The 12,687-nt window shown below is 38.3% G+C and overlaps 1 protein-coding gene across 1 annotated transcript in view; it reads right to left on the bottom strand.

Annotated features, from left to right (window-relative positions):
• The window catches only part of dcbld1 (discoidin, CUB and LCCL domain containing 1), a 43,812-nt gene extending 32,547 nt beyond the window's left edge, over positions 1–11,265 (bottom strand). The window contains exons 1-2 of the mRNA XM_088625826.1: positions 10,861–11,265; positions 1,149–1,373 (exon numbers count right to left, since the gene is read on the bottom strand). Of these exons, the coding sequence (XP_088481952.1) occupies positions 1,149–1,373; positions 10,861–10,939 (304 nt within the window). The 5' untranslated portion in view covers positions 10,940–11,265. The remainder of the gene's footprint in view (positions 1–1,148; positions 1,374–10,860) is intronic.
• Positions 11,266–12,687: the final 1,422 nt, after the last annotated feature.

Consider the following 12,687-nt stretch of genomic DNA (forward strand, 5'->3'; position numbering starts at 1 on the left):
TGGAGCATCATATGAAAATCCTGCACAGAAATCCTTTAATACACCAAAGGTTACTTTCATTTGGGGATTCATTTATGAAAGCTCACAACAATGGCCCTGTTTGAGAAAGGAATACTTTTGATGAGGTTGTGATGCTTCTGTGCTCCCTTCAGGGTTAGCTACAGACGGCACCTCACCCAGCACAGACCTTTTCCCAAGTATGGGCTCAGCTCACATGGCACTAGTCACTGTGTCTGATTACTGGACATTCATCAAGTTTCATCAGGTCTTCTAATTACCCATACTGTACCTGGTAATGAGGACATGAACACAATTGCCTCTTAATTCTTTTGGGGGAGCAGTGCAGTTATAATTACAGCCTAAGTGATTTTAAGTTCATTTTCCACAACTTAAGTAATAATTTAACATAATCATCCATTCAGCAAATTGAATGCAACAACAATCTCCTAATCCTTATAGAAATTGCATCGTATATGAATAGGCAATTGTGTAATATTAAAAAACAAATAGAAATTAATTGCGTTTTAAACTACTTTCATGGCTCTATAGTCTCACTGTCTTTCTCACAACAATTTCTCTATGATGAAATACTTTATAATTTTGCACTAAAATGATTACTCATGTCCTTTGGTACTAAAATGATTACTCATGTCTTCACGTTAATTATTCAGAGGGTTAGTAAACTCTCTAGTTTGCACCAGCTCACCCACAGATATTTAGGTATTTATTAACCAGTATGTTATCAAAGGTTTTACTTGTCTAGACAAAGGAAAGTATACAGTTACCTTAAACTCAAATGATTAAATCACAAAAACATTATGTAACACTAACAACTTCAATTGTAAAATTAAAAATGTCTGTCCTTTAACTAATAAACCTATAACACTTGCAAAGCAAAATAAACTATGTTTTGTATAAATCGTACCCATATCTGAATGAACGCACCTCCTATAGAGAAGAGGATCAATTATATTTTAGTTTAATATTATACTGGTTGAATATTTTTTAGAACATATATTTTGTTTGATCTTAAAGAAACTAAAAATTAGAGTCCTACTGTTGACTACACAGAGAATTCTGGAGACCGCTTAATCCAGATTACAATGTGTACCAACTTCTTTAAGCAGAACTGATAAAAAATACCTTACCTTGATCATTTCCATACCCCTGTGAGCCTTTGAAGATTTTTACAAAGTCAGAATCGCACTGCTGTGCCTCAATATCCAGGTCGCCAAACTTCAGGATGATACTCTTGCCCTCTGGTACTTGAATCTTCCACTCACACCATGTGTGGTTGGGGTATGTTCCTGGGTAGTTCCTTGAAGTGAGGACCCCACTTTCTGGACCAAGAACTGAGTAACCACAACCATCACCTGTTTAGAACATGCAAATAAATTTGTGAATGAGGGTGGAAAACATAAAAAAATGTATATCAAATAAAGGACAAAAAGCACACAATAGGCACAAGGCCCAGAAACTAGCTTCAACAAGTCATACACTAAAAAAAACACCAAAATTATATGGTATAAGACAAGTTCCCAGCCTTAACTCCTGGGAAAAAAAAGATACTGGTGAGTCAAGCTGAGCAGACACATGTATTTCTCACAGATCTGCAAGCTGAAACATATACAACAATTCCACAGAGAGACCTGTGTGCATATTCACATACATAACAGGATGTCTGCTTGAATTACCTTTTTCCTTTCAAACTATCTATGGATACCTCTTGAAATAAACTATTTCATGGATATCATAAGCTGCTGAATTCAAGAAGGTTGCATTTTTATATGTATGACTTGCACAGCTGCACAATTCAGACACTGTATGTTACCTCTAAGAATTTTGTCAATTAAAAATAAAATAGCACTAAGAATTCTTACAATTATTATGTTACCATCACATGCAAAACAATAATTCAGTCCAAACCAAACACAGCCCATTCTTTGTCAAATATATTTTGTGGGTGATAAATAAAAAAATATCCTGGTAGAAAACGGATTTTCAGTTCAGTACTGAGAAATTTGGACTGAAATTAGGTAAAAATATTTACTGAGTTACTTAACTGAAGAACAGTAGTAGTATTATTTTGAGGAGAAAGCACTATCATGCATGGATATTTGAAGTGCCTACAGTAAGTTCCAAAATAAAATATCAATAAACATTTTATATGTAATTCAATTTTTATATAAAATATAACATATGTAAATACATACTATGTATACTGTATATGTGTGAATATTCGTTTATCAGTAAATTCAAGTTACAGAATAAGCAGAATGCAACCCTTTTTCAACACATTCTGTTGTTTGGGTAGCCTATACAAAAGCAACATCCTCACCAGTTAAAGGTCTTAATCTGGTTCTTCAGCCCATCATTCAGAGCTGAGACTGTTCTGGGAAATGTCTAAATAAATCACCTGAATGAGGGGAAGCAAGTCAGGCACTGGTCTACTATAATTAATAGAGCCCTTCACTAGCAGCTACATGAAGTATCCTGAGGGCAGGTGTGTGTGCTGATTAGATTCAAGGCAGTGATGAACCTCTGCCTGTTTCAGTTCATTCTACCTGTCCATCTACCTGCCCAGTATGGTCACTTGTTTCCTCGGTTTAGATTTTTCTGGAGATGCGTACGTACTATTCACTACATCTGACAGAGACTGTGTTGAAGATGTTTCATGTGTGACATAAAACATGTTCATCATATGGCCTTTAGGTTTGAACAGCCCACAACGCAACAACAATCACCTCTTTGCGCCTACTACCTCTTACACATCTGACTAAGGAAACAATCACAGCAGCTATGATCTAAAAAAATCAAACAAATGTAAATCTAAATATTATTGCACTTTTTCAAACATTGACGGTGTAACAGAAACTACTGGTTTATTCACTGTACCATTTATCAACCCCTGCAAGCACAGTGCTGCTATACAGGATAACTTGAAACCTGTTTGTGAGGCGGAAACCACCAAGAAGCAAAGGCTTTTGTATTTTTTTTTTACACACATACAGACCAACTTAATATCTCCTTAAAAGTCACAACTTAAAACAAGAAAGCAGGGCCCTTTGAGTGGCTCAGTTGGTACAGACTGAGCTTGATCATAGGTCCAAGCCTGGACCCTGTCACTAGCTCACTGTGGCCAGGATTTTCCGAATGAGGCCCAGCGGTGAGAGGCCCAGCGCGCGCCGGGAGAGAGCCCTAGCCAAGGCGGAGGGTCCTGGCATGGACAGAGAGGCTAGCAGGAGGAGCCCACGGAGCAGCCTGCCTCGCGTGTGCAGCCCGGAGGGACGGTTTGCCATCAGCGGGATGCTCGACTCTTCAGGCGGGGGCAATGTAGCGCCACGCAGGGCGCTTTAGCCATGCGCACGCAAGGCGGGCTGAGAACAGCGCCGGGGGGCGGGACTACGGGACTGTTTTATAGTGGGGCAGAGGCTGGGAGACAGCCTCTTCCCTTCGTGTGTGTGTTAGTGAAGGCGCAGTGCTGTAACCCCTGTCCCTGTGTGTGTAACTTTCCCCGGTTCGAGTTAATAAATGTGTTGTTCAACCCCATTCCCCGAGATTGACCAGTCGATCTCGGAGTGCTTGCCAGTCGATCGCAACACTCTAATGGCCAGGACGGGAACCTCGATCGCAAGAATGTTTGGCAAAAACTAAATGGGCTATTGGACTACTTTTTTCGATAGCCTAAAAATTCATTCAGATCTTTCCATGTAATGCCATACATTTTAAAAGCCCTTGTGTGTGTTTAACCCTTGTCGAATGCGTTGTAAAAGTGTCTGCCCTGAGTGCTGGTTGACACTGGAAAAAAAGGCTACAGGAGCTCCGTAAATGAAGTGTTGTGTGTGCTACCCAAGAATGTTCTCTTGGATATTGCCGCACAAACCCCACATTCCCTACATTGCATAGTGGAGCGAAAGACTGGCCGCGACAAATTCACCAACAGTTTGATAAGTTTGATTGCCTATTTGATAGTTGTACTGTTTGAGCGAAACTTGAGACCAAAAAACTTACCCTTACCACTAGGAATGGGAGCATGATTATTTTTTTGTACTTTCGCATTCAAATCTGAAATGCTAGCGTCTACACGAAAAAGGGAAATATAGAACAACATTGCAAAACTGCACACAAAACGTATGATGTGGACTTTCCCGATAAAAGTAAGTTACGGAAAGGAAAAGTGGAAAAATTAAGATCTCAACTAGTAGCAGTCGGTTTTCACGAGGCCTAATACAAGAGGGAAAGCAGCAATCATCGCATCGTTCTCCGAGAGCCACGTCCTGGCTCAACACAAAAGTCACTCAGGGATCGAGAAGTAATACAAAAAGCGTTTGTTGAGGCTGCTGACTTTCTGTTTGGAGATTTCAAAAACAAACATTTTTGGTGAGGTTCAGACAGCTGTTGCCTGAAATCAAAGAGTTTCTCAAGTCCTCTAAACATGGTGAATATGAATATGCCCAATTAGAGGGTGACCAGTGGCTTCTGGACTTAGCATTCCTCACAGACGTGACTGAACTGCTAAATGAGCTGAATGTCAAGCTGCAGGGACAAAATAAAAAAGTCATCGACATGATAAGCAGTGTCAACACATTACAAAAAAAAAAAACAAGTGTTCTCAAGTAAGCGTCTCAGTGCCAATGCGCACATTAAGGTAGGATATTATTTTTTCTAAAATGGGGAACATAACTGGTTCACTGTAGCATGAGTCATTTGCTAATATTTGCTGTCATTTCAGTGATGGGTATTATTATTGTACTGATGTGACCACAGTCTGTTTTTCCTATATTAGAGCTTCAAATGCACACTGGTAGATCGCACTGGACTGGCAAATAAAAAAGTAGATCTTACATTAAAAAAGGTTGGGCACCCCTTATTTAGAGTATCTCCTTGAGGGTTAGTCTGTCTGCAGGTATTCTAGTTTTCTTTAAAACAGCAGCACATTATGAGATGGGAAAGCTGTTAAATTAATCCAATTTAGTCAATAACCAGTTAATGCAGCTCATTAAGTGCTGAATTGCAAGGAGTACCTGCAGAGACACTGGCCCATCAGGACCAAGATTAGAGATCTCTGAATTAAAGAAAATTCATGAGAGAGCAGACCTAGCTGATGAAGTTTAATTAAGGCAAGTGTAAAGTTTTACCTATAGGTAGTTAAAACAATCTATGCATAGGAAACGCTGAGGTACTATAAAAAAAGGCTCCTTACGAGAAAGACTTAGGGTTTTAAGACATAATGTCTTCTAGACTATTGGGGGTAAGCAATTAAAAAGTCGAAGTGTTACAATATTATTAAAAGTGTAGGGAAAATCAAGAGATGTTACGCACTAGTAAGGCTGCGTTAAGAATACGGTGTATAATTTTGTTCACCGTATTACGGATAAGATATTGCCACACTAGAATCAGTAGAGAAAAGCAACTAGATACTGTATGTTCTGGGGCTTAAGGGGATGTCCTACACTGACAGGTTGAAAATTAAAAGCAGATTGTAAAGAAAATTACAAGGGGATTTGATACAATAATTCAAAATCATGAAGAGCACCGACAAAATCAACCCAGCTGACTTCTTCATAACAGTGAAATGTTTACCACAGGACAAGCAGAAACTACAGTATGTGGAAGTGCTTTTAATACTGACAACAGAAAATATGTCTTTACCCAGAAACTTGTGGGAGTAGCCTTGATATCCTAGCTTTTCAAGAAATGGCAGGATCACAGATTTGCATCAAATAGCTTACAGGTACTGAACAGGCTAGAATTTGTGACTGTTCTTCAGTTCTTAGCTGTAGTGACATATAGAAATAATAAAGGAAAGAACCCTATGTAGTTTCAGCTACAAGAACAAAAAAGGTTGCCTAGAATGTAATACTTATGTTGCCTAAGAACTCCCTTCCAACATATCTAGAAATATACAATGAGGAGATCCCTAGACCCATTTAACACCACTAACCAGGTAATCAGTCCTTTTCTTTTATGTATTCAGAAAAATTGAATTCTGTTCATTTTGCTTTTAATTACCATGTATTTTGCCTGTTATTCCCCTGAATCCACATGTTACACATTTAGGGCTAGCCACTGCTAATATTTACTTGTAGAATAGAGATTTCTGTATCCACTAAGAATCTGGAAATCAAAAATTCATGCCAGTGACTTAGAAACATTTTAAGCATCCAATCCCTGAAAATGCCTCCCAAAAATATTTCCTTCATGGAAGAAATATAGTACATATTCTGAGAGCTTATTAAAATCACAGTGATTCTGCAAGTATGCAAATATTGCAAAGAAGGCAAACTAGAGGAGAGTGTTCTCCTTTGAAGCGACATGTTCCATATTGTACATCTTATTTCAACATTCTAATGTTGACTCCTGTATGGGCTCATAAACACAAAGCTCTAGTGATAGATTACAGTATGTAATTATTATGCAGGGATATATTAGTATATCCAGCTGCCAAGAGGACAATTAAGTAAAAGCTTCATCCTCTTGTGTCAGTTGCAGTAGTGTTGTTCATCTGCGAAGATGCAGTAGAATTGTTCATCTGGGAAGATAATGGATCAACGTTAATTAAAAAAAGCCCACACATTATTTCAACAACCTTTTAACGACCCATCCGCCCAATTTTTGCCACAGGGAAAGAATGAATAATTCATGCTTTTTAACTCAAGTGGCCTGTTACAGAAGCTTTGTATGTATTACATTCTGTATCAAAAAATCTCTAAGTGGCATAAAGTAGTGCATACAATTTGGGCATAACTGGTAGTACAGTGGGGAAAGTATTGTACTTCAGTACTACAAAAAACTATGTTAACAAGCAAGTCAAACTATACCCCAGATTTCTGCAAAAACAGATGCCAAAGCTATCCGTTTTGTAGGATTAACATGCATTTCTTATAAAAAATGTAAGCATCTAATCCTATATTGTTAAGATTGTATTACAGTGGGCAATCTGTACTAAAAAGAGTAATGTGGAGCTGTGGAGTAATGTTTCTGCAAAACAAACGGTAAATTTAAGAAATGGCAGCACTTGCTTTTTCTAAAGCTTTAAAATGCTGATAAACCATATTGGCCCTATGGTTTTATGAATGGTGATAGTAACTCCATGAATACTTTCCTAAGTGATCATTTTGTGGACCAAAACCAAAGTGATCACGTTTGCATTCACAAGTGTTTAAGTGGTAGCTACCCTGCACTGCAGCTCAGACAGTGAAGTAAGATGCTGGGCTGAAAACAGTGCCAAGGATTTGGGCTTGGAAGACGTCTGGCAGAGCTTGTGCTCTCAAGCACAACCATGGATTGGCAGTACGTTAATTCCAGGTTCCTTGATGCTTTGCTCCACAATATCCCAAACGGAACAGTAATATCAGAAAGAATATCAGGAACCTTGCCTTGCTCTGGTTCTCCACAGTCCAACAGCCGGTCCCGGAAAGCACCCCACCAGTGTATGTGAAACCCGTGAAAATCCCTACCCCCCTGACAGGGGCAGTTCAGAGTAGTCAATCAGCCCAAACCTGCATGTCTTTGGGTGGTGGGAGGAAACTAGGGCACCGATGCAAACACAAAAATCCACACGCAAACTCCACACAGACAGCGGGATTGAGCCAAGGACTGTGGAGCTGTAGGGTAGTAGTGTTAATCACCACACCACTGTGCCACCCTGAAATAATGCATTTCACAAAGAAACAGAGAAACAGGACTTTTCTATGGTCATTTCAGTTGAATTTTTGTTTCACTTATATAAAACACAGGACACCTCTATGAGAAATGTATTCAGAGGTGCATCATCACAGTCCTTAGTCCTTTAGTTGGTTCTGAAGTTTGGTTTTCCAGAGTACTGTTAACCAGCTTTAAAAAACAGACCTTAATGATTTTTTGTTTGTTAAAAATAAGTTTTATCCTTTGTTACATGATGATTTTTTTTGTCTGCTTTGTTTTATTCTGGTAGTAGATAGCTCTGACCAATGAAAGCAGCTGTTCATTTGCCAGACGTTCTCAGACAACTGCAATTGTGGGATGTATCATGGGTGGGCAGGAGGATGAGTACAGAGGACTGGTCAGCAGCTTTGTGGAGTGGTGTGGGGAGAACCACCTGCAATGGAACATGGCAAAGACGAAGGAGCTGGTGATAGATTTCAGGTGGAAGAGGGTCCAACCTACTCCTGTCTACATCCATGGGAGTAGCGTGGAGATAGTGGGCTCATACAAGTATGTGGGCGTTCACATCGGTAATAGACTGAAATGGTCTAAGAACACAGAGACCATCTACAAGAAGGGCCAGAGCCGACTTTACTTCTTGAGGAGGCTCAGGTCCTCCAATGTGTAGTAAGATACTCCATATGTCCTATCAGTCGGTTGCAGCGAGCGCCATTTTCTATGCAGTGGTGTGCAGGGGCTCTGGGATTAGAGCAGGGGATGCTAACAGGCTGAACAAGCTCATCATAAGAGCAAGTTCTGTCATTGGGTCTGATCTGGAACCCTTGGAGGTAGTGGCTGACTGGAGAATGGTGTCCAAATTAATGGCCATCATGAACAACGTCTCCAATCCCCTCTATGACATGCCTGTGAGAATAAAGATGACGTTCAGCAATAGGCTGATCCAGCCATGGTGCGACAGGGAGCGCTACAGAAGGTCATTCTTGCCTTCTGCCATAAGACTGTGCAACTCATCCACTATGTGTCTGGGTAGGGGCAACATTGACATTGACCTGTTTTTGGACTAAACATTAAACTCTCTGCTTACATCTGGTTTTTCCTGTTTACAACTGTTTTTTGTGCACTTCTCACTGACTGTATTGTATGTATTGTATCATTTCGTTACACTGTGCTGTGTTGACTGTGCTAAGCTGCTGTTGCACTGCTATTTCCCTCACGGGATCAATAAAGAATCTAAGTATATTTTTATATTTTATTATTTTCAGAATTAAAGTAAAAACTAGACACCTGTCCCATCAGTTTTAATCAATTAAGAATTAATGTTAAGTAAAAGCAGAAATAGGTCAGTGCAAAGTCTTCCCTTACACAGGAAATTAAATATCTTAATTACAGGTCTGGGAGACAGGGACTAGCTTTTCCTTAAATTAAATGTTTACACTCAAGAGCTTTGACTCTGTACCCAGATGTTACATGTTCTTTTAAATGCCTCAACATAAAACAATTGCCTGTGCTGGTACAATTTCAATTCCAGATCTCCCTTTTATACTTTTTATTTTGAATTAAAATCAAATATATTTAAATAATATTTGTTTTGGATTTATTAAGACACTTTATGCATGAAGGATCAAAATTCCTGTAGTTATACTTCACAAAATAATGTTAATAAAGGAATCCCTACTTTAGTAACTTTTGCTCATTTTTTTAAGTTTTGATCTCCCTTATATAGAAACAAATTGCAAGCAGTTACAGTATTTGGGCTGTTCCATTCTGCTAATCGCACTTCTGTACTGTGGCCTTCTTGTACCTGTTCTTTACCTTTTCAAAACTGTACAGCAAACACCTAAGAATACTGAAGAAAATAATTATGTGATTAACTGAACCAGTTCTAATGTAAAATGTATATTCTCTCTATCCCATAAAATTAGGAACGCATTTCTAAAAGTATCAGACTAATGTCAGACTGTAACTACCAACAAAAACTCTATGGTCTCTGCCTTAACTCAAGATGCGTCCAGGCATGTTGATAGTCTCATTAAAACGATTTACTATCAGTAAATAACAGGCTATACGACTATCTCCTGAATTAAGTGTAACGTTTGCTGCAAATGTAAAATGCAAGTCAATTAATTTAGTCAGCAGGGAATATTTAGTATTTTATCTGAAAAATAACCAAATTGACATAGAACATTTCTGTAATATCCTGAAAGTGTGAATTTTACCTGAAAATTAAAGAGCCCAGTGTTAAGAAGCAAGGTCATTCAGATTTTAGAGGCTTTAATAAAATGAAATAGACTTCAAGATTCCTTCTGTAAGTTACCCACAATTATTACATGCTTCACCAGTTTCTGTTTTTCAGTACTTAAACACTTAGGCAACACTAAAAATAAAGATGTCTGAAGTCCTTCCAAATTCTGACTAAGATTATCATACAAAATGAAAATTTCGTTTTTTCAGGTGCATATGCAGTATTAAGTGCTTAACAAAATGAGTCCCTTTAGTGTAGTGGACTCTACATAACATTAACACCAACACACTGCCATATGGTTTTAAAACAACCTGGTTTGTTGTTCGTTTCTCCCGAGTCTGCCAAAACCAGGGTATTAGGCTAGCCCTTACTAGAACACATCAGCTCAGTAACAGACTAGCATTTGCAAGAATATATGTCATGAAAATTTGCCTTCAAGCGCTTCCCTGTAAAATAAAGACTGTCGCTTAACTATTATAAGATTACCCGTCGATTTATTTCGTATTGCAAGTTAGACAATGCAGTTTTAAAACAGCTTGAAAATTAGGTCTGAATTTCAAAGACCACGTGAGACCATTCTCCTAACCAAGCGACTTTAGGGTAACACTTGTGTGATATTACCATTTTCTGGGCAGCATAAATTCGAGAACATATATACAATTTAAACCCTGCTTACAAGCAGTTACGTGATTAACTGTACATAGAAGAATGTTACTGCTTTACGGATGCTACAGATTAAAGGCGTTAATTGTGAATAATGCATGTGTTAACATCTGACACTGTTTTGTAGATAAAATGAATGAGCTTTCCAGACAACTTTGGAAGGGCTTTAAAATTATTCGCTTTCGTTTTACTTCACTCTGCACGCACTCCAAGTTTGAGTCAAAGTTCACTCACAAAGGAGCACACTAAATCTTTCGTGTATGCACGATTCCTTTAGGACAAAACTTGCAACTTTTTTTTTTACTTACCGAGTTTTTCACCGAACAAGGAGGCATAAAGTCCCGAAAAAAGTAGGAAGAATCCATGAAGTTTTTGTTTTCCGGGCATCTCAGTTGTTTTCTTCTTTCGAGTGACGCAATTAGGTGAAAACAAGAGTTGTTTCTGTAAACATCTACTAAACCATTTCGTTTAATTTAACATGTTTCACCCCCTTTCTGCCTCGGTGTTCCGCTTGTGGTCCGTCTCTCTGTTCCCAGCAACTCCAGAAAGATTCCTCAATGAACTCTTCCGGATTTCACACACAGGCGGCACCCAGCGGACACTCAACCAGTTTGACAGCACTGGTTTCATAGGCGAGGTTAGAAAATGGAAAAAAAAAACTACCTGAAAGTTTAGTTTTGATCTCATGTACAGCCTTCCAGCTTATCTTCCACCTCGCCCCATATTTATCAAACAAATATTAAATAAAAGGTTCCTATCGAATAATTTAAGGCGCAATAATCAATGTGAGCAATATAATGCATGGTGGAAGCTTTGAGTTCAACTCGTCTAATAAGTATAAAAGCAGACTGAAATTGCGTACAGTACGTACTGTACTTAGAACCGACCTGTTCATAAATTAGATTGCGCAAACCGAGTTGCAGATGTGAGTTAAACGGGAAATTTCTTCCCGCAACTATTTAGACAGTACGATACCCGATCTTCTTTCACTAAAGGCGATGTACTATTATTTTTCAAAGTCAAGTGCTGGAAAAAATCATCTGCCTGATTCGTTTTTGAAAACTGTCGTCGGTAATTGACCTGCGTTTCACTCTTTTTCCCCATCACAACCTATGCAGAAAGTTTGGTCAATTTTGAAGCCAAATACGCTCCAGAGAAAGATAATGTAGCATGTTACATGGCTTACATCAGAAACCTGTTTCCAGAGAACAGGCTTTTTTGTAAAAACATATCCATTATCTGTAATCAAAGTATATGTGTCAAATTAGAAGTAATAGTTTCAAATGTTTAACCAAAATTGTTATGTCTAACACAATCTACTTTCTTCACGTCTGATCAGAGATTAGATTTTTTTTGAAACATCAAAGCAGTAGGCCCAAACTACTCTAGGACTTTTGATAGTGGTTAGATACTCAGCAAGAAACTACTGTTAAATCGATTATTCTTTAAAAATTGTAAAAATACCGTATCAGGGAAATACGTTATTAAGTACTTAATTTTTACAAGTGGGCGGTCCAATGTTACTCGGTGCATTGGTTTTAAGTTCTTATTAACGGATATGACCACACTCATATGAAGTTAATTGAATCCTTTAGAGCGTTATAAAATGTGGTGAAACTAAAAATGTCTTCTCGATTTAATATTCAAGAAGTCTTACAAAAATCTATTCTTTTTGTGCTTTTCTAAATCACGTCCAAGGATCTCTTTTCTGCTTAATAGGTGCATCAACATTAAATAACAGCTTAAGCACATATAAACCTAAATTGAATGGTTATGCTGTTTTACACGTAGTGCAGTGATCTTACGTTAAAGGATCTTAAGCTTTTAAGGAAACTTAAAAGAAAAACTTCTCTGCAAACTGCCTCCAGTAATTGTGTATAGTTTGTAGAATATAGATTTCTTACCATTGAGATAAGTCGCCCTCTGCTGGTAGTTGGACAGAGACTGTCGAGCGATTCTAAAGAGAAATGCAACAGGAAATCCTGTTGCCAGGAACAGCTTCGGTGGCAGTGATGGTGAGCTGAGTAATTGGTGTGACAGGCAGATTCACTAAATTTGGAACAGGAGTCATATGTGATGCATATTTTTCCCCGTGGAAATAGAAATCTGATATCCTTAGAATCTCTAGACGTTTT

This window comes from Lepisosteus platostomus, chromosome 3 (genome assembly GCF_059453375.1).
Source record: "Lepisosteus platostomus isolate fLepPlt1 chromosome 3, fLepPlt1.hap1, whole genome shotgun sequence".
Lineage (NCBI taxonomy): Eukaryota > Metazoa > Chordata > Actinopteri > Semionotiformes > Lepisosteidae > Lepisosteus > Lepisosteus platostomus.